The sequence below is a fragment of the Neomonachus schauinslandi genome, chromosome 4 (genome assembly GCF_002201575.2).
Source record: "Neomonachus schauinslandi chromosome 4, ASM220157v2, whole genome shotgun sequence".
Taxonomy (NCBI): Eukaryota; Metazoa; Chordata; class Mammalia; order Carnivora; family Phocidae; genus Neomonachus; species Neomonachus schauinslandi.
In genome coordinates this window covers 35,084,931-35,105,550 of record NC_058406.1, presented here as the reverse complement: position 1 = coordinate 35,105,550, position 20,620 = coordinate 35,084,931, and the positions used below count along the sequence as shown (strand labels likewise).

General features: G+C 43.9%; 1 protein-coding gene across 2 annotated transcripts in view; it reads right to left on the bottom strand.

Annotated features, from left to right (window-relative positions):
- LOC110575264 (nuclear autoantigenic sperm protein) overlaps positions 1-14,494 on the bottom strand; it is a 43,728-nt gene extending 29,234 nt beyond the window's left edge. For both annotated transcript variants that reach the window (XM_044914496.1, XM_021684264.1), the window contains exon 1: positions 14,290-14,494. In XM_044914496.1, the coding sequence (XP_044770431.1) occupies positions 14,290-14,348 (59 nt within the window). In that variant the 5' untranslated portion in view covers positions 14,349-14,494. The remainder of the gene's footprint in view (positions 1-14,289) is intronic.
- Positions 14,495-20,620: the final 6,126 nt, after the last annotated feature.

Genomic DNA, 20,620 nt, shown 5'->3' with positions numbered 1-20,620 from the left:
CATAAATAATGCAACTGTCATAGTGTCAATCTCTGTATCATTATTAAAGCTTAATTCTTCCCTATTTTGGGGAACACTTCCTTAAACTGTAACGTAAATTCCAAGAACTGGACTTTACCTTTCTAACTTTCCTTGTTCCGCATTCCATCAGAAGATGTAACAAGGAGCAAGGCTGGATGGCTGTGTACAGGAGCCAGATTTTTCTGTTTTAACGCCACCTAAGGCTTTAAATTTTTATTCTGATGTGAGTCACTGAAGGTGTAACATGATCAATTTATTTTTTATATACTCTAACTGTAGTATAAACGATAATTTGAAGTAGATAAAATTACAAACAAGAAAATCAGTAAAAACATTATAAAAATAACATTGTAGGGGCACCTGAGTGGCTCAGTCGCATAAGTGGCCAACTCTTGGTTTCAACTCAGGTCATTTTCTTGAGATCATGAGATCAGGCCCAGTGTTGGGCTCTGCTTCAGATTCTCTCTTCCTCCAGCTCTCACCGCCTCTGAGCTCTATCTCTCTCAAATAAATAAAATCTTTTTTTCTTTCCCACACAGGTTTGCTTTTATTTCCACACTCAGCCCATTGAGAAGCTGGCACAACCTGAATGGTGCCAGTACACCAAGGTGTGCTGCTTCCTTGAGGCTCCTGGGACACAGCCATGCCAGCCCGTGCACACAGGGCAGGATCTTTTTTAAAAAATACCTTTAAAAAATTAACATTGTAAAGCACTCACCAGTGATAAATTTACTCCCACTGTTTGTGGCCTAGACAAGTAAAAAGGGCCTGAACTAAGATAGTACTGTAATCTGAGGTAGTAATCTGAGGAAGAGATGGATTAAAGCAGTGGTTCTCAAACTTCAGTCAACCTGGGAATTACTTGGAGAATATGTTAAATGCTAAGTGAAGTAAGTCAGAGAAAAATACCATATTCCACTCGTATGTGGAATTTAACAAAACAAAACAAATAAAAAGACAAACCAGACTCTTAAGAGAACAAACTGATTGGTTACCAGAGGAGAGGTGGGTGGGAGGATGGGTGAAATAGGTGAAGGGGATTAAGATAAGTACACTAATCGTGATGAGCACTGAGTAATGTATAGAATTGTTGAATCACTATACTGTATACCAGAAACTAATATAATACTGTATGTTAATTATACTGAAATTAAAAATTTTTTTTTTTTTTTTAAGATTTTATTTATTTATTTGAGAGAGAAAGAATGAGAGAGAGCGAGTACATGAGGGGGGGGAGGGTCAGAGGGAGAAGCAGACTCCCTGCCGAGCAGGGAGCCCGATGCGGGACTCGATCCAGGGACTCCAGGATCATGACCTGAGCCGAAGGCAGTCGCTTAACCAACTGAGCCACCCAGGCGCCCTGAAATTAAAAATTTTTAAGTAAAAGAAATTTACCCTACAGATATACTAGTCCATCAGTTATTACAAGGTTATTCACTGTAGTGCTAATTGTAATAACACAATACTGGAAACAACTCACATGTCTATCATTAGGGAATGTTTTGAGACAGCCACAGAATAGAACACAAGGCAGCCATAAAAAAAATTAAGGAAACTGCACCCTGATGAGGAATGATCTTCAAGATATATTGCTAAATGCGGGCGCCTGGGTGGCTCAGTTGGTTAAGCGACTGCCTTCGGCTCAGGTCATGATCCTGGAGTCCCTGGATCGAGTCCTGCATCGGGCTCCCTGCTCGGCAGGGAGTCTGCGTCTCCCTCTGACCCTCCCGACCCTCCCCCCTCTCATGCTCTCTCTCAGTCTCTCTCTCAAATAAATAAATAAAAAATTTTAAAAAAAAAGATATATTGCTAAATGCTCAGAAATGTGTCAAGTAGGCTACCATTTATACAACAATGTAGAATTAATAACTACATACTGTTTGCTTCTATATGCATAAGGTTGTCATTGAGGGATACATAATAAATTCCTAACACTGGTTCACTCTGAGAAGTAAAACTATGTGACTAGAAAGTAAAGGGTAGAGGGACATTTCACTATATAACCAACATTCTGGATTTTAAATCAGGAATGTATTTTCTAGTCAAAAAAATAATTAAGATACTTTTTAAAAATCAGATACCTGCCAGTATGGCCTCACCTCACACAATCAGCTTAAGTTAAATAGTGACCACTCACTTTAAGGGAGGAGAATTTACTACAATCCCTATCACTTCACTTATTCCTATTTGGCCCTCTAGACTTAACATTTCTAAGCCCTGTTATAGAATACTACGCTACTAAATATTGGTGACTGTTTGAAAATTAGAAAAGGAAAGAGTCCAGAATTTTTATTTCTGAGTTTGGGAAACCTGAGTGCTATCCAATCAAAATAAGGTGAAAATTGGAGGACTTGTATTAAGACAAGCTGATTTTGAGGAGCTTATGAAAAACTAAATGGTTAACATTCAATAGAGAATTCAGAGCAAACATCTGACTGCCAAACATAACACATGCAGTACCTATTCGTTTTCATTTAATCCTCTCACAAACCTTGTGGCAGATGGCAATGCTCCTATTTTACAGAGAAATAACTTAATTACACAGGTGATTTGGTAACATATATGACACCAACCCATTTCATACTATACTTAAATCGCCTATTGACTTTCTGTACTGCCCAAGAAGATTAAGCTCTAAGGAAAAAATCCTATCTACCTTATTCTAGCTGTATCCTAGCACCATGCTCAAGGCCTGGCACCTGATCACTATTTGTTAAAATAAGTGACCAATCCTGAATCACTAGGGTAGGATTAGGGCAAGTGACTTTGCCCTGTGAGGTGCCTGTTTCATCAACTATAATTAATAGTACCTATCTCACAGGATTTGTTTTAAAAATTAAACAAGAAAGTTCACAAAGCACTTCATTCAATGTTTGATATATAATGAATCAATAGCAATTACTAACAATGAAACAAAGAAGTGGAGGTAATATCAAAGGAAAACAAAATTAGGAGGGGGTGACTGGTATGATTCAGGAAAAAGGTTAAGAACTAATTAGAAAGCTAAGAAGAAAGACTAATTTAGCATACAGATAATCAATGATTACTTTTAGCAATGTTATTTAGATGGCATGAAGGGAAAGAAGCCAGACCGATGCAAACTGAACAAATGGTATACTCAGTACACACCCACCCTATTAGATTATGATCTGATGACCAGAAACTGAGCCTGAATTCATCTTTGTATCTCTAAAACCTAACACATTAAATATATATTAAATACATTTGCTAAATGGTTAAGCAAACAGAAGGGAAGAAAAGGGGATCTAAGAAGGCATATTCTTGTCTAAAGAAGTTTGACTATGAAGTTAAAGAAGCAAAAACAGTAGCTAAACAGAGATATATGACGGAGGAATGGTTTTTAAATGCATCCATTTTAGGATGTTTAAATGCAGAGGAGACTGCTATCTGAGGGGAAAAAAGAGGAAGCACCAAGAGACCAAATAGGTAGTTGCTGCTGGACAACTAGGTATGGAGGGTGGGTGGGAAGCAAAATCTCCAATTATTATCTTCAAGATATTTTTGAACATAAACCCTCTATGAAGAAAGTATTCTATATTCAAGACTTTTCTTCTGAAAACCCTCAAGTTCCCTAAGAGGTCTCAACCCTCTAACCATTTATTCTGTATCTGCTATAGCCAAGCAGCTGAATGAACATCCTAAGAAAACATACAAGAGCACCGAATGGACTCACTTTAAATTCTTGCCACAAACATAAAACAGGGACAACACTGGCAATCCTTTTTTTTTTTTTTTAAAGATTTTATTTATTTATTCATGAGAGAGAGAGAGAGAGAGAGAAGCAGGCTCCCAAGGAGCAGGGAGCCCGATGTGGGACTCGATCCCAGGACCCTGGGATCATGACCTGAGCCGAAGGCAGACGCTTAACCATCTGAGCCACCCAGGCGCCCAACACTGGCAATCCTACCACACATCCTGTAGAATTTTTTTTTTCATGAATATTTTTTCCATGTCTCCAAAATGACTGTTTCTTCTTCAAATCTCCTACACCCTACCACACTCCCCCTTACTCCTAACCTTGCCTCACACTTCATGGAACAGAAACAATTACAACAGGCCTTCCTTCACCACACCAAAACTACCAACCTGTTTGCATGTGTACCCCTATTCTCTGCTATCCTTATTTCTATGAATAAAGTTTCCATGCTAGAATCTTCATACAGCTGGTCCCTTGCCATTCATATGTCATAGAGGCAATCCCTGACCATGCAATCTAAATTAATCACCCAGTTCCTTTTGGGGGGCGCGTGGGTGGCTCAGTCGTTAAGCGTCTGCCTTCGGCTCAGGTCATGATCCCAGGGTCCTGGGATTGAGCCCCTGCATCAGGCTCCCTGCTCTGCAGGAAGCCTGCTCCTCCCTCTCCCACTCCCCCTGCTTGTGTTCCCTCTCTGTGTCTCTCTCTGTCAAATAAATAAATAAAAATCTTAAAAAAAAAAAAATCACCCAGTTACTTTCATCTTAAAATGGGTAAATTAAGATAAACATCTGCACAGGGGCGCCTGGTGGCTCAGTCCTTAAGTGTCTGCCTTCGGCTCAGGTCACGATCCCAGGGTCCTGGGATCGAGCCCCACATCAGGCTCCCTGCTCCGCAGGAAGCCTGCTTCTCCCTCTCCCACCCCCCCTGCTTGTGTTTCCTCTCTGGCTGTCTTTCTCCCTGTCAAATAAATAAAACCTTAAAAAAAAAAAAAGATAAACATCTGCACAACACTTTATCACTAATATTCTCTAATCTATGTACAGTCTATAGCCCAGTAGTAGAAACTTCATCTGAGAAGAGGGACCTCCTCTGTCTCCTTAACTGTGGTACCTCTAGTAACTAAAACAAATGTTCAGTATATATAGGGGAAATACGCTTATAACCTGGGAGACAAGAAAACTGCTTCACAAATTTTCCTAAAAGAATGAATCTCAGGGAGGCGCCTGGGTGGCTCAGTTGGTTGGGCGACTGCCTTCGGCTCAGGTCATGATCCTGGAGTCCCGGGATCGAGTCCCGCATCGGGCTCCCTGCTCAGCAGAGAGTTCTCCCTCTGACCCTCCTCCCTCTCGTGCTCTCTACCTCTCATTCTCGCTCTCAAATAAATAAAATCTTAAAAAAAAAAAAAAAAAGAATGAATCTCAGGGGTGCCTGGGTGGCTCAGTCAGTTAAGGGTCTGCCTTCAGCTCAGGTCACGATCCCGGGAGACTGCTTCTCCCCCTCCCTCTGCCTGCAGCTCCCCTTGCTTGTGCTCTCTCTCTCTTCTCTGTCAAATGAATAAAATCTTAAAAAAAAAGAAAAAGAAAAAGAAGGAATCTCAGTTAACTTATAGAATCTCCCCGACCATGGCCACCATGATACAGGAAACCAAGGCCCATGGTGGAAACCAGAAACAGAATACAGTTTTCCAGACACTTAATTATATTTATCATCTATCATCCTCCCTACAAAGTTTTAAGTTACTCTTACAAATAAATATAAGCTCAATATCCACCTATGATAGAATGGATAAAGTATGGTATATTCATACAGTGAAGCACTATACAGCACAAAGAAATCACTCAACAGTATGTAATGTGGATGATTCTCATAATGCTGATATAAGCAACTAGACATTACTACATACTATATAATTCCATTTATATAAAGTTCCAAAAACTGACAAAACTATTAAGTGAAAAGAGCTACCATTGAAGAGAGGAATGTGATTAAAAGGGGAGGGGGGTTTCCCTGGGTTCCGAAGGCAGACGCTCAACGACTGAGCCACCCAGGCACCCCTCAATAAATATATCTTTAAAGACAAAAGTTTTTTAAAGTTTTATGTCAGGGCACCTTCGGCTCGGGTCATGATCCCAGGATCCTAGGATCTAGCCTTGCATCAGGCTCCCTGCTCTGCAGGAAGCCTGCTTCTCCCTCTCCCACTCCCCCTGCTTGTGTTCCCTCTCTCGCTGTGTCTCTGTCAAATAAATAAAATCTTTAAAAGATAAAGTTTTATGTCGTCTTACCTATTTTTGCTTTTGCTGTCTGTGCTTTTGGTGTCCTATCCAAGACCAATTCCAATGTTACGGAACTTTTACGCTTTCTTTCAGGAATTTTAGTTTCAGGCCTTACATTTAGGTGTTTAATTCATTTTCAGCCCAATTTTGTGTATGGTGTAAGATAAGGGTCCAACTGGGGCGCCTGGGTGGCTCAGTTGGTTGGGCGACTGCCTTCGGCTCAGGTCGTGATCCTGGAGTCCCGGGATCGAGTCCCGCGTCGGGCTCCCTGCTCGGCGGGGAGTCTGCTTCTCCCTCTGACCCTCCTCCCTCTCACTCTCTGTCTCAAATAAATAAATAAAATCTTTAAAAAAAAAAAAAAAAAAGATAAGGGTCCAACTTCATTCTTCTGCATCAGCATATCCAATTTTCCCAACACCATTTGTTGAAGAGACTGTCCTTTCCTCATGAAGTGGTCTTGGTATCCTTGTCAAAGATCATTTGACCCTATGTGAGGATGTATTTCAGGGTTTTCTATTCTGTTCATTGGTTTATTTGTCTGTCTTTATGCCAGTTACCACAGTTTTCATTACCATAGCTTTGTAATGGCTTGAAATCAGGAAGTGGGCCCTCCAACTTTGCTCTTTTTTAAAACTGCTTTGGCTTTTTGGGATCCAACTGAGATTCCTTATAAATTGTAGGATGAAATTTTCTATTTCTGCAAAATATGCCATTGAAATTTTGATATGGATTGTGTTCAATCTATAAATCTCTGATAGTATGGACATCTTTTTTTAATTTTTTTTAAGATTTTATTTGACAGAAAGAGGGACCATGAGAGAGGGAACACAAGCAGGGAGAGTGGGAAAGGGAGGAGCAGGCTTCCCGCCAAGCAGGGAGCCTGATGCAGGGCTCGATCCCAGGACCCCGGGACCATGACCTGAGCCGAAGGCAGACGCTTAACCACTGAGCCACCCAGGCACCCCCCCCTTTTTTTTTTTTTTTTAAGATTTTTACTTTATTTATCAGAGAGAGAGTGCTAGAGAGCACAAGCAAGGAGAGCAGCAGACAGGAGGAGAAGCAGGCTCCCCGCTGAGCAAGGAACCCTATGCAGGACTCGACCACAGGACCCTGGGATCACGACCCAAGTGGAAGGCAGACACTTAACCAACTGAGCCACTCAGGCACCCCTGGACATCTTTTTTTTTTAAACTTTTTAACTGAGGGGCACCTGGGTGGCTAATTCAGTTAAGCCACTGCCTTAGGCTCAGGTCATGATCCCTGGGATCAAGCCCCACATTGGGCTCCCTGATCAGCAGGGACCCTGCTTCTCCCTCTCCCTCTGTCCTTGTTCTGCCTGCTTGTGCTCTCTCTGTCAAATAAATAGACAGATGGATAGATAGATCCATAGACAGATCTTTTTAATTGAGAGTATGCATGAACAAGGGGAGGGGTGAAGGGAGAGGGGGAAAGAAACTCTCAAGCAGACTCCTCGCTGAGAACAGAGCCTGATGCAGAGTTCGATCTCAGAACCCTGAGACTATGACCTGAGCCGAGAAACCAAGAGTCAGACACCCAAACGACTGAGCCACCCAAGCACCCCAGGACATCTTAATATTAAGCATTCCAACACAAAACAGGGTAAGTCTTTCCATTTATTTTTAGCTTCTTGAATTTTTCAGCCATGTTTTATAGTTTTTACTTCAAAAGTTTGTACAAGGGGCGCATAGGTAGCTCAGTCAGTTGGGCCTCCAACTCCTGGTTTCAGCTCAGGTCATGATCTCATGGGTTATGAGATGTAACCCTGTGTCAGGCTCCATGCTTGGTGGTAGTTGGCTTGAGGATTCGCTCCCTCTGCCCCTCCCCCCTACTCATGCACCCAGGCTAGCTCGCTCTCAAATAAGTCTTAAAAAAGCTTGTACAAGTTTTTCACTCCTTGGTCAGGCTTATACCTAGTATCTAACTCTTTGACTCTATTTTAAATGGAATTCTTTCCTTTTCAGATTATTCGTTATTATTGTATAAGAACGTAACTCATTTTAAGATTTTATTTTCAGGGCGCCTGGGTGGCTCAGTCGTTAAGTGTCTGCCTTCGGCTCAGGTCATGATCCCAGGGTTCTGGGATCGAGCCCCACGTCAGGCTCCCTGCTCCGTGGGAAGCCTGCTTCTCCCTCTCCCACTCCTCCTGCTTGTGTTCCCTCTCTCGCTGTCTTTCTCTGCCAAATAAATAAATAAAATCTTTAAAATAAAAAAATAAAGATTTTATTTTCAAGTAATCTGTATACCCAACATGGGAATCAAACTCACAACCCTGAGATCAAGAGCCACATGCTCCACTAACTGAGCCAGCTAGGTGCGCCAAAACACAACTGATTTTTAACTTAGTAACTTAAAACTTTGCAGGGAACCTGCCTGGCTCAGTCAGTAAACAACTCTTGATTTCAGGGTTTTAAGTTCGAGCCCCTGTTGCAGGTAGAGATTATGTAAAAATAAAACCTTAAACAAAACTCTGCAGTATTTATTAGTTCTAATAGTTTTTTTTGTGTAATCTTTCGGGTGGACCTCATTTTAAATTTTATTTACTTATTTTTTAAAGATTTATTTATTTGAGGGGCACCTGGGTGGCTCAGTCGTTAAGCGTCTGCCTTCGGCTCAGGTCATGATCCCAGGGTCCTGGGATCGAGCCCCACATTGGGCTCCCTGCTCAGCAGGAAGCCTGCTTCTCCCTCTCCCACTCCCCCTTCTTGTGTTCCCTCTCTCACTGTCTCTCTGTCAAATAAATAAAATCTTAAAAAAAAAATTTATTTATTTGAGAAACAAAGAGACTGAGAGCGAGAAAGAAGGCATGCCAGCAGGGGAAGGGGCAGAAGGAGACGGAGAGATAAGCAGACTCCCCACTAAGTGCGGAACCCCATGCAGTGCTCATCTCATGAAACTGAGATCATGACCTGAGCTGAAACCAAGAGTCAGATGCTCAACCGACCAAGCCACCTAGGCACCCCTCTTTTATTTATTTTTAAAATTTTTAATTCCAAAAAAATAATAAAAATAAAAAATTTAATTCCAGTATAGTTAATATACAGTGTTGTATTAGTTTCAGGTGTGTAATACAGTGATTCAACAATTCTATACATTGCTCAGTGCTCATGGTAAATGTACTTTTTTTCTTTAAGTAGGCTCCAGGCCCAGCATGGGGTTTGAATTCACAAGACCAAGAGTCCCATGGTCTACAAATGAGCCAGCCAGGTGCCCATGATAACTGTACTTTTAATCCTCTTCATCTATTTCACCCATCAACCCACCCACCTCTCCTCTGGTAACCACTAGTTTGTTCTCTATAGTTAAGAGTCTGTGTTTTGGTTTGTCCTTCTCTTTGTTCAATTGTTTTGCTTCTTAAATTGAGTGGACCTCCTTCTTTAAAGTGGTAAGTGAAGAATGTTTTTGGACATGTATATAATTAGCATTATCAAGGTTAATGGGATGTGATGATGAGTTAATTGTCTTTTTTTTTTTTTTTTTTTAAAGATTTTATTTATTTATTTGAGAGAGAATGAGAGAGAGCACATGAGAGGGGGGAGGGTCAGAGGGAGAAGCAGACTTCCCGCCGAGCAGGGAGCCCGATGCGGGACCCGATCCAGGGACTCCAGGATCATGACCCGAGCCGAAGGCAGTCGCTCAACCAACTGAGCCACCCAGGCACCCGAGTTAATTGTCTTAAGAGTACAAGGTCAAGGGTGCCTGGGCGGCTCAGTTAATCATCTGACTTCAGCTCAGGTCATGATCTCTGGGTCCTGGGATGAAGCCCCTTGTCGGACTGCCCGCTCAGCAGAGTCAGCTTCTCCCACTCCTCCTCCCTCTGCCCCTCCTCCTCACTTGTGGTCATGCTCTCTCTAATAAATAAAATCTTTAAAAACAAACAAACAAAAAAACAGTACAAGGTTATACTCCTCTTATTGAGAAATAATTTCAACACATTTATTTTTCTGCCCTGACCTCAAAAAAGCATCCTGAAATTACCAAATAACAATTCAACTAAAACCATCTTCTAATAGTTTTTTGTTGTTTTCCTCCCCAGATCCACCAGAGGGACTCTTCTCCCACTTACACATTTGAACGAATACCCACCTTACTCCTCTACCCCACTGAAAGATAGGTACTCTGGTAATCTGGCTAAATCTTTCACACAAATAACTACGACATTAATTCATCATAAATCCATGGAGCTAACTCACAAGAAGTTATCTTAATCTTATTTTAAACAGCAAAATACTGGGGGCTCCTGGGTGGCTCAGTCGTTAAGCGTCTGCCTTCGGCTCAGGTCATGATCCCAGGGTCCTGGGACTGAGCCCTGTGTTGGGCTCCCTGCTCAGCGGGAAGCCTGCTTCTCTCTCTCCCACTCCCCCTGCTTGTGTTCCCTCTCTCACGGTCCGTCAAATAAATAAAATCTTAAAAAAGAAAAAAAAAAAACAACAGCAAAATACTAAGCACTAACATAACACCTACACCAACAAAGAGAAAACAAACCACTTGTGGAAATATAAAGGACAAACCCAGAACTTTAAGATTACTGAGCTAAACCACTTATTTTGACATCTCTTTCTCAAGCAACAAATAAGCAGCGCAGGAATTAGGCAACAGCTAAGCCAAAATCCAGTGCATTACATAAGACTCATTTCTGAGCTTTCTTTCCTCCTTACACACTGCTATATTCTTTATCTTTTCTAACATAAACAAAAAGATTAAGAACTAGTTAGAAAGGTAGTAAGGACAAAGACTGATTTAGCACTTAGTCACTCCTTTAGCACCTTTAGCAATGTTGTTTAAATGGCACGAGGCTTCGAAGAGAGGCCAAAATGAAGCTTTTTACAGCTAACAAAATTGTGGTCCAACATCCCTCTACGTAAGCAATGAAGCTGGTATCAAAATCAACTCTGAACTGAGGTTTATTTCTCATTCCATTTTTTCTCCCTACTGGTTTTTAAAGTTATACACGTTTTTATTCTTTCAGTGGTTATATTAGAATTATAAAGTGTTGGGCGCCTGGGTGGCTCAGATGGTTAAGCGTCTGCCTTCGGCTCAGGTCATGATCTCAGGGTCCTGGGATCGAGTCCCGCATCGGGCTTCCCGCTCCTTGGGAGCCTGCTTCTCCCTCTGCCTCTCTCTCTCTCTCTGTCTCTCATGAATAAATAAATAAAATCTTTAAAAAAAAAAAAAAAAAAAGAATTATAAAGTGCATCATATGAAAATCTAAACAAGTCATTATTTTTTTTTTTTTTAAGATTTTATTTATTGGGTCGCCTGGGTGTCTCAGTCGTTAAGCGTCTGCCTTCGGCTCAGGTCATGATCCCAGTGTCCCGGGATTGAGCCCCACACAGGGTTCCCTGCTCAACAGGAGGCCTGTTTCTCCCTCTCCCTCTACCCGGACTTGTGTTCCATCTCTGGCTGTCTCTCTGTCAAATAAATAAATATTTATTTGTTTATTTGAGAGAGAGAGCATGAGTGGTGGGGGAAGGGAAGCGGGAGAGGGAGAGGCAGACTCCCTACTGAGCAGGGAGCCCGATGCAGGACCCCATCCCATCCCAGAGTCCTGGGATCATGAACTGAGCCCAAGGCAGACACTTAACCAAATGAGCCACCCAGGCGCCCCTAAACAAGTCATTTTCCTTACCCTCCCCCTTAAACACCTTAGACACTTTACCTCTGAAGACCCCACTTATTTAACTGAGAAATGCCATCTTTACTGTTCCCTCAGACTAGCTAATTAGGTTTTCATGTAATTTACTCCCAAAGTAAGCTTTTTCATGGGTAATGAAAGTATAAAAATGAAATACTGGGGTTTAACCCAGACTGTGCCACTTATGAATATGGAAATTATTTCACCACTCTAATCTTGATTTTCCTTACCTGTAAAAGGAGGATAACTACTTCATTTTTTTTTAAAGATTTTATTTTTTATTTATTTATTTGAGACAGAGAGAAAGAAAGACAGAGAGCACGAGAGGGAGGAGGGTCAGAGGGAGAAGCAGACTCCCCGCCGAGCAGGGAGCCCGACGCGGGACTCGATCCCGGGACTCCAGGATCACGACCTGAGCCGAAGGCAGTCGCTCAACCAACTGAGCCACCCAGGCGCCCAGGATAACTACTTCATAGCAAACTCATGTGGGTCAAGTAAAAACATTCAAAAAAGCACTTAATACAATTGGTCAGTTTTAGTTTGCGACTCATGGTAGGAGGAACTTATGGTTTATTTTCCTTTCTGGAGGCACATGAGTTCTTTCTCAGTGCATGACCTGCCAGGAAGCTGGAGACTAGGACAGTTCACCACTACCTTAACTTTAGCTATACACAGATAACATCTGGAAATCTGCAATCCGTATTCCTTGATAATTTTATCGCAAAACCAAACCAAACCCGGGGCGCCTGCGTGGCTCAGTCATTAAGCGTCTGCTTTCGGCTCCGGTCGTGGTCCTAGTGGGATCGAGCCCCACATCGGGCTCCCTGCTCGGCGGGAAGCCTGCTTCTCCCTCTCCCACTCCGTCTGTCAAATAAAATCTTAAAAGAAAAAAAACAAACAAAACCAAACCCTTAATACTTTTATTAAGGGTTGAGAGGGCAAGGATCCCTCTAAGTGGAAAGATTGCTAGAGTCGTCTAGCGCACCATAAAATGGTCTCCTGAGCCTCAGTCTCAAGTAAGGAGCTCCTTAAAAAAAAGACACCACACGACTCACAAAGCTCAAGCTTTTCTGTCCTATCAATGAATGATGAGGCTGAAAACAGAGCTTGAAACTAAAATCGTATTTTCTTTTTCTTTTTTAAAGATTTTATTTATTTATTTGAGAGAGAGAACGAGATAGAGCATGAGAGGGGGGAGGGTCAGAGGGAGAAGCAGACTCCCCGCCTAGCAGGGAGCCTGATGCGGGACTCGATCCCGGGTCTCCAGGATCATGACCTGAGCCGAAGGCAGTCGCTTAACCAACTGAGCCACCCAGGCGCCCTAAAATCGTATTTTCTAAGAGCTCCCACGTGATCCGGAGGGTGGTTTGTGAACCACTGCTCAACGTGAGCCCAACAGGGAAACGAACCAAAAAGTGGTAGGTAGCATAGGTAGAGATAAGTAAACCTCCAGTAACTGTGAATGTACCAACACCATCACAGTGTAAGTCTATAAACCAATCATAAAACGTCACAGCAACCTTTTTCTTTATAGTGGAGGAAACTAACTTCTAAAGTGCAGAAGGGAAAAAATAAAACCAGGCCCCTAAAAAACAAGGGAAGATTGGGAAGTCAGACCCACTAGATGAAAACAGCACTTGCTTCCTCGAATTAATTGTTTCCTTTCACCGTTCAAGAAATACCTTACGTCTGACAAACATTGTGGCGCTTTCAAAGCAATCGTTTCTACCCAGTCTTCCTAATACATTTCGCGCCTACTACCGCCCATTCGCCTAGCAAATAAACACTGCTGGAAGGGGAGTTCCACGCAGCGCTGGGTGAAGATACTTTGCGTCCCGATTAAAATCCCTCCGAAGCAGCCAAGTCTCTAGCCAGCACTCCCGAAGCCTAGAGTCACTATGCTCTCCACCACAGGCCTAAAAACGAGGACAGCTGAGAGCAGGAGGGCAGGAGATGGGCGAGGAGACCGTGGGAAACAAGCTTCACCACGCCACACGGCGGAAGTTGGAGAATCTCCGCGAGCCGCACAGCCCCAAACAATGGAGTTTTCCCGCCTCCTCAGGACCCCGCCCCCTGCTCCAGAGCCGGCGGGGTAAAGCGAACGCTCGCGCACGTGGCCCCGCCCCCGAAAGCCCCGCCCCCTCCCGAGCCCACCGGGCCAGCCCCCCCCCTCGTGCAAGGGTGGTTTTTTTTTTTGGCGCCAAATCTCTGTTAGTTATTTTCCCGGGTTGCTTGGGGACACTACTGGAGGCGCGAGCCAGGAGTGCGGGGACAGTACGGGCATAAACACAAACGGGAGCCCTGTGGCCCCGCCTCCTCGCCGATAGCCCCTGGCCGGGGGAGGAAGAAGAGGGGCAGACGATGGAGCAGCCGTCGCTGCCCCCGGCAAGATGGCGGCCGCGAAAAGCGGGGCAGGGGGCGGCAGCCGAATAGTGTTACTGCTAATGCGCGAGGTTCTCTGCAAAAGGTGGGTTCCTACAGTCCCGGCCTCCCCGAACTGCGACGGCTGCTCAGTAGGAGGCAAGTCCTTCCTCTCACGGGTCTGTCCCTCCCGGGGAGCCCCCGGCCACCACCCCCTCCCCGTGGACTGGACAGTGCCTCAAGCTCTCCACGGTCCCGCTTACTTGTCGGCGGAAACCAGCTCCGCAGCGATGGCGGCAGTGGCTGTGGACTCTGCGGCCATCGTTCCCCTGAGGTGGTGGACCAGCGGGCGGAATAGAGTCTGTGAGGAAAACAGGAAATTTGGGACGCCAGAGACCTATTCAGGGACAGAAAATGGCAGATTGGAGACCCCGCGCGGCTGGGTCCCTTTATATACCAGAGCCCTTTGCCCCGCCCATCCACTTCCGGGTCCTCCCCCTCGAGTTTAAAGGGCCAGGACTCTGCCCCAGTCCCTCCCAAGGACACCCCCGCACTCCCCGTCTTGCTCTGTGGGGTACCTTCCCTCTCTGGCCCAGTTTCCCCCAGAAAAGCAACTTCCTGCTTCTCTAGCAAGTCGCGTAAGAACTGGAGTCTTGGTACTACAACTCTTGACTGGGCGTCGACCAGCGGCTTCCACATAAGGGGAAGCTGGCGCTTCTCTGCATGTTTGGAGCGTGTAGCCGAGGGTCTCTTTCCGGCCCTGATACTCAGTGAGGTGACCGAAACTTTCTGCCTGTCCTCTCAGTCCTAACGGATGGACACGTAAGAACCGGGCACGGGTACAGCGGCAACGGTTAGAACTGATTTCAGTGAGAGACTCGTGGCTCTAAGCCTCAGCAACAATTGACGCAAGAAAATGCTATCCTAGGATTGGCTACCGCTGAAACTACCGCGCTTGATTCAAAGTCAGTATTGCGGCGGGACGCAGCTGGCTCCTCCCTCTGGGCCCACCCTCTTCAGCTGGCCCAATCCGCTGACGCCATCCTCTTAGGCCCTACCCAGACTCCAAATCTGGCTAGTTTAGTGCCCCCGGCTCTTTTCCTCCTCTCAGAGCTACCGTTTGTCGTTTGCCCAGTGTGTGCCGGAGTACTGTGCTTAGACACTTTAAAGTTGTTGGCGGTTTTATTTAATCTTAACGCTATTGGTGAGATCGGGATTATCAGCCCCATTTGGTAGAAATAGAAACCAAGATTTAGAGAAGGTGTGACTTGTTCAGAAAGCTGCAAGACAAGTCGGCTACGGAAAGCAGTGTGCCTCATTTCCTACTACCCGCAGAGTGGAAGATAACTGGCAGGCTGCAATGGTTGCACTTTCTCCATGGCCTTCCCTACAGTGATCAGAACAGGGGTTTTATTTCTGTCCAGGTTTTGACACCCTGGGAAATATTCCTGCAAAGGATTCTTCCTCCAGTCTGTAAAGGGTCAGACAAGTTGAAATCTGAGGGGCGTAGAGCTGGACCTGGAAATACCAATACCTGTGGTAAACAGACGTGGGATCCCCGTTATTAGCTGCGTGACCTGAGCCAAATCATGTAATCTTTTAAGATTAATGTAAAATGAGGACAATATTAGTATTCACCCGTTAAGGATATTGTGAGAATTAGAGGAAATGCTTGTTTCAACAATCAACACTATACCTGGCTCATGTTAAGCAGTCATTAAATGGCTACCACTGTCTGATAACATGGTGACTGGACGGTTGGTTTGAGGAGGGGGAGATCTCTTCAGAGTCCTTGCAGCCATGGCTAGGGCCTGAGAAATCCAGTCTAGTACCTAGTGTGACCCACTCATCTTTTAAACTAATATTCACAGAGCCACTATGATGTGCAAGCCGTTGTACTAGGGCCTAAGGACAGAACAGATGCTCTCTTTGAGGAACTCGGCTCTATGAAAAATAGATTTTAAAATAGATACTAGGGTGCCTCAGTGGTCGGGCATCTGCCTTTGGCTGGGGTAGTGATCCTGGGGTCCTGGGATGGAGCCTGGCAGAGGGCTCCCTGCTCAGTGGGGAGCCTGCTTCTCCCTCTCCTGCTCCCCCCTGCTTGTGCTCTTGCTCTCTGCTCGCTCTCTCTCTCAAATAAATAAATAAAATCTTAAAGTAAAATAGATATTAAGGAGTGCCTGGGTGGCTCAGTTGGATTAGCTTCCTGACTCTTGATTTTTGGCTCAGGTCATGATCTCAGGGGTGTCAGAGCTCGGTGTGGGGCTCTGCAATCAGTGCGGAGTCAGCTTGCGAATCTCCGCACTCTCCCTCTACCCCTCCCATCAAATAAATAAATAAAAATCTAAAAAAAAAATTTTCTCTCTCCTCCCGCTGCTTCTCCCCACACCACTCTAAAAAAAAAAAAAGAAGGAATTTTGAGCTCCTTATCATTGCCTGCAAGGTCCTCCATGATCTAGCTCCAATCCACCTCTCCAAATTCATCTCATACTGCTCCCCTCACTTTACCATCCTACTGTGTTGATCTTTCTGTTCCTCAGAATGCCCAAGCCCTTTCTCATATCCAGAGGCCTTTGCACTTCCTACCTTACTGCCTAGAAAGCTCTTCTCCCAATAGTTTGAAATGATTAGCTCTTATTCATCTTTTAGGCCTCATCTTAAGTGTTACTTACCCCAAAGGGCCTTCCCAGTCTACTCAGTCAAAATTAGCTTCCTTTTTTTATTTCTTCCATTGTGCTCATCAAAATCTGAAGTTATTTACTTGGGGTTTTTGGGGTTTTTTTACCTGTCACCCAGTTCTAAGTACAGGTTCCATGTGATTTTATCTGTTTTGTTTACAGCTAAATCCCCAATGCATACAGTAGTGGCTGACTATTACTAGGTGTCCAAAGTGAATTTTTGGATGAATGAATGAATGAAGCATTCATAGTATAATCATAATTAGAACTGGAAGAAATTTCATTCTGAATATATCTACTTAAAATAAGAACCAATATTTCATAGTAAGTAATGAAGGTAATGGGACTTTTTGGGGGGCAGGAATCTTACATTTAACAGATTGGGGGGGGACATCCAGTTAAAGATGGTGGGTTGAACACATACATTTACATCCATTCCCTTTTGAAGCCTATCTAAATAACAATAAAGGAAATTCTTTTATTTGTTGTTTGTTTTGTTCTTCTTTTTAAGGTAAGACAAGATCAAAGAGAATGGGAGAGGAAACAACAGCAATAAAATCTTAAAAGCTGGAAAATGAATGGACAAGTAGTAATTGACCTAGCAGACTAAGAAAGGAGAGTCCCAATGAGGAAAGCCAAGAAGCAACCAGATTAACAATAGAGAAATCATGAACTATCAGGAATTGGTTGCAGCAGTTACCTCTAGGAATAAAGGATGAAGATAAGGCTGAAAAAAGTGGGTTATGTTGAAAAATTTTAAGAAGCAGACAGTCTAAAGCTAGTCCCCCAAAGCAATAGAAGATTAGAAGTCTATTTTCTGGACAGGATAAAACAAAAAAGGATGTTGATGGGGCACCTGGGTGGCTCAGTTGGTTAAGCGACTGCCTTCGGCTCAGGTCATGATCCCAGGGTCCTGGGATCGAGTCCCGCATCGCGCTCCCTGCTCTGCGGGGAGCCTGCTTCTCCCTCTCCCGCTCCCCCTGCTTGTGTTCCCTCTCTCGCTGTGTCTCTCTCTGTCAAATAAATAAAAAAAATCTTAAAAAAAAAAAAAAAAAGGATGTTGAACTGAGTGAAAGTTGAGAGTAGAAGGATATTGAAAAGAAAGGGATTAAATGATTACATACAAAATGTTGAGACCTTGTGACAGTTGTCTCTCCATATGCATTTTTCCCTTTTTCTATAGTAATAACAGAACCTGATTTTTTTTTTAATTTTTATTTATTCATTTGAGACACAGAGATACAGAGAGAGAGCACGAGCAGGGGGAGAGGCAGAGGGAGAGGGAAAGCAGGCTTTCCCCGATGAGCCAGGAGTCGATGTGGGGCTTAATCCCAGGACCCTGGGATCATGACCTGAGCCAAAGGCAGACACTTAACCATCTGAGCCACCCAGGTGCCCCAGAACACTGATTTTAATTTATGTATTTATTTTAGTGCAAAGCCACGAGAATAAAACTAAAATCATCACTGTCCCATTGAGGTAGTGTTCACATGATGACGTTTTGGTCAATGGTAAGTGAACAGAAGCAATGTGTGCAACTTCCAGATAGACACATTAAAGGGAAGGAGCTTGTCTTTCACAAGACTTGGTGGTGAGTCTTCTTGGACCATGTCAACAGGGCAGTGTCCCAGGAATGACAAAGCAGTAACAGAGAAACCTACGTTCCTAGCATCATGGAGCCACCATACCACCTCCAAGCTGCTTATTCTCAAAATGTTATATAAGACAGAAATAAACTTCTTAGGTATATTATCACATATCAAGCAACTACTAGAATTGCAAAATAAAGGGCGCCTGGGTGGCTCAGTTGGTTAAGCGACTGCCTTCAGTTCAGGTCATGATCCCGGAGTCCTGGGATCGAGTCCCACATCGGGCTCCCGGCTCAGCAGGGAGCCTGCTTCTCCCTCTGACCCTATCCCCTCTCATGCTGTTTCTCTCTCTCTCTCTCTCTCTCAAATAAATAAATAAATAAAATCTTAAAAAAAAATTGTAAAATAAATAGAAAAAAATCAATAATTGTAGTTGAGGGGCACGTGGGTGGCTCAGTTGTTAAGTGTCTGCCTTCAGCTCAGCTCATGATCCCAGAGTCCTAGGATCGAGCCCCACATCGGGCTCCCTGCTCAGCGGGAAGCCTGCTTCTCCCTCTCCCACTCCCCCTGCTTGTGTTCCCTCTCTCACTGTGTCTCTCTCTGTCAAATAAATAAATAAAATCTTAGTGGCGCCTGGGTGGCTCAGTCGTTAAGCATCTGCCTTCAGTTCAGGTCATGATCCCAGGGTCCTGGGATCAAGCCCCGCATCGGGCTCCCTGCTCTGCGGGAAGCCTGCTTCTCCCTCTCCCACTCCCCCTGCTTGTGTTCTCTCTCTCACTGTGTATCTCTCTCTGTCAAATAAATAAAAAATAAACAAAATCTTTAAATAAATAAATAAAATCTTTTTTAAAATAATAATTGTAGTTGAGGGGCACCTGAGTGGCTCACTTGGTTAAGCGTCTGCCTTCCGCTCAGGTCATGATCTCAGGGTCCTGGGATCAAACCCCAAGTCAGGCTCCCTGCTCAGCGGGGAGTCTGCTTTTCGCTCTCCCTATGCCCCTCCCCACCCCACCCGTGCTCATGCTCTCTCTCTTTCTCGCTCAAATAAATAAATTAAATCTTTGAAAAAAAAAAATAAAAAATTGTGTTGAAATTTAATTTTTTTAAAAGATTTTATTTTATTTATTTGAGAGAGAGTGAGAGAGAGAGCACAAGATGGGGTAGGTTCAGAGGGAGAAGCAGACTCCCCGCTGAGCGGGGAGCCCGATACGATGCCAGACTCGATCCCGGGACCCCAGGATCATGACCTGAGCCTAAGGCAGTCGCTTAACCAACACAGCCACCCAGGCACCCTGTGATGAAATTTTAAATGCATGTCACTCAGAAATCATTACAAGCACACAAAAAAGAAGCAGAAATGTTGAAAACATGACTAATACTATTAATATGCTCAAGTGACTAAATATATATAGAAATCTATACTCGGGCACCTGGGTGGCTCAGTCGTTAAGCGTCTGCCTTTGGCTCAGGTCATGATCCCAGGGTCCTGGGATCGAGTCCCGCATCGGGTTCCCTGCTCGGCAAGAAGCCTGCTTCTCCCTCTCCCACTCCCCCTGCTTGTGTTCCTGCTCTTGCTCTCTCTCTCTCTGTCAAATAAATAAATAAAATCTTTAAAAAAAAAAATCTATACTCAAAACAGCAAATACACATTATACTCAAGCATTACATATCATTTACAAAAATGCACCATATTTTAGGCCACAAAGAAAGTCTCAATAAATTCTAAAGAATCATCATCATTATTATTATTATACAGACTATCTTCTCCAACCACTAAGCTTTATCGCATTGCAGATTGACATTTATACAGTTGACCCTTGAACAACATGGGTTTGAATTGCATGGATCCACTTACACATGGATTTTTTACAGCGTAGCACTATAAACGTATTTTCTCTTCCTTATGGTTTTCTTTCTTTTTTTTTTTTTTAAAGATTTTATTTATTTATTTGACAGAGAGAGAGAGACAGCTTAGAGAAGAAACACAAAGCAAGGGAGGTGGGAAAGGAGAAGCAGGCCCCGGCCTAGGAGGGAGTCCAATGCGGGGCTCATCCCAGGACCAGGGTATCATGACCTGAGCGGAAGCTCAAAGACTGAGCCACGCAGGCACCCCTCCTTATGGTTTTCTTAATAACATTTTCTTCTCTCTACCTTACTTTATCGTAAGAATACAGTATGTAATGCATATGACATACAAAATACATGTTAATTAACTATCTTATTGGTAAGGTTTCTAGTTCACAGTAGGCTATTAAGTTTTGGGGTAGTCAAAAAGCTATTATGTGGGTTTTCGTGTGGGGGTGAGAGGGAAGAGGGATCAGTGCCCC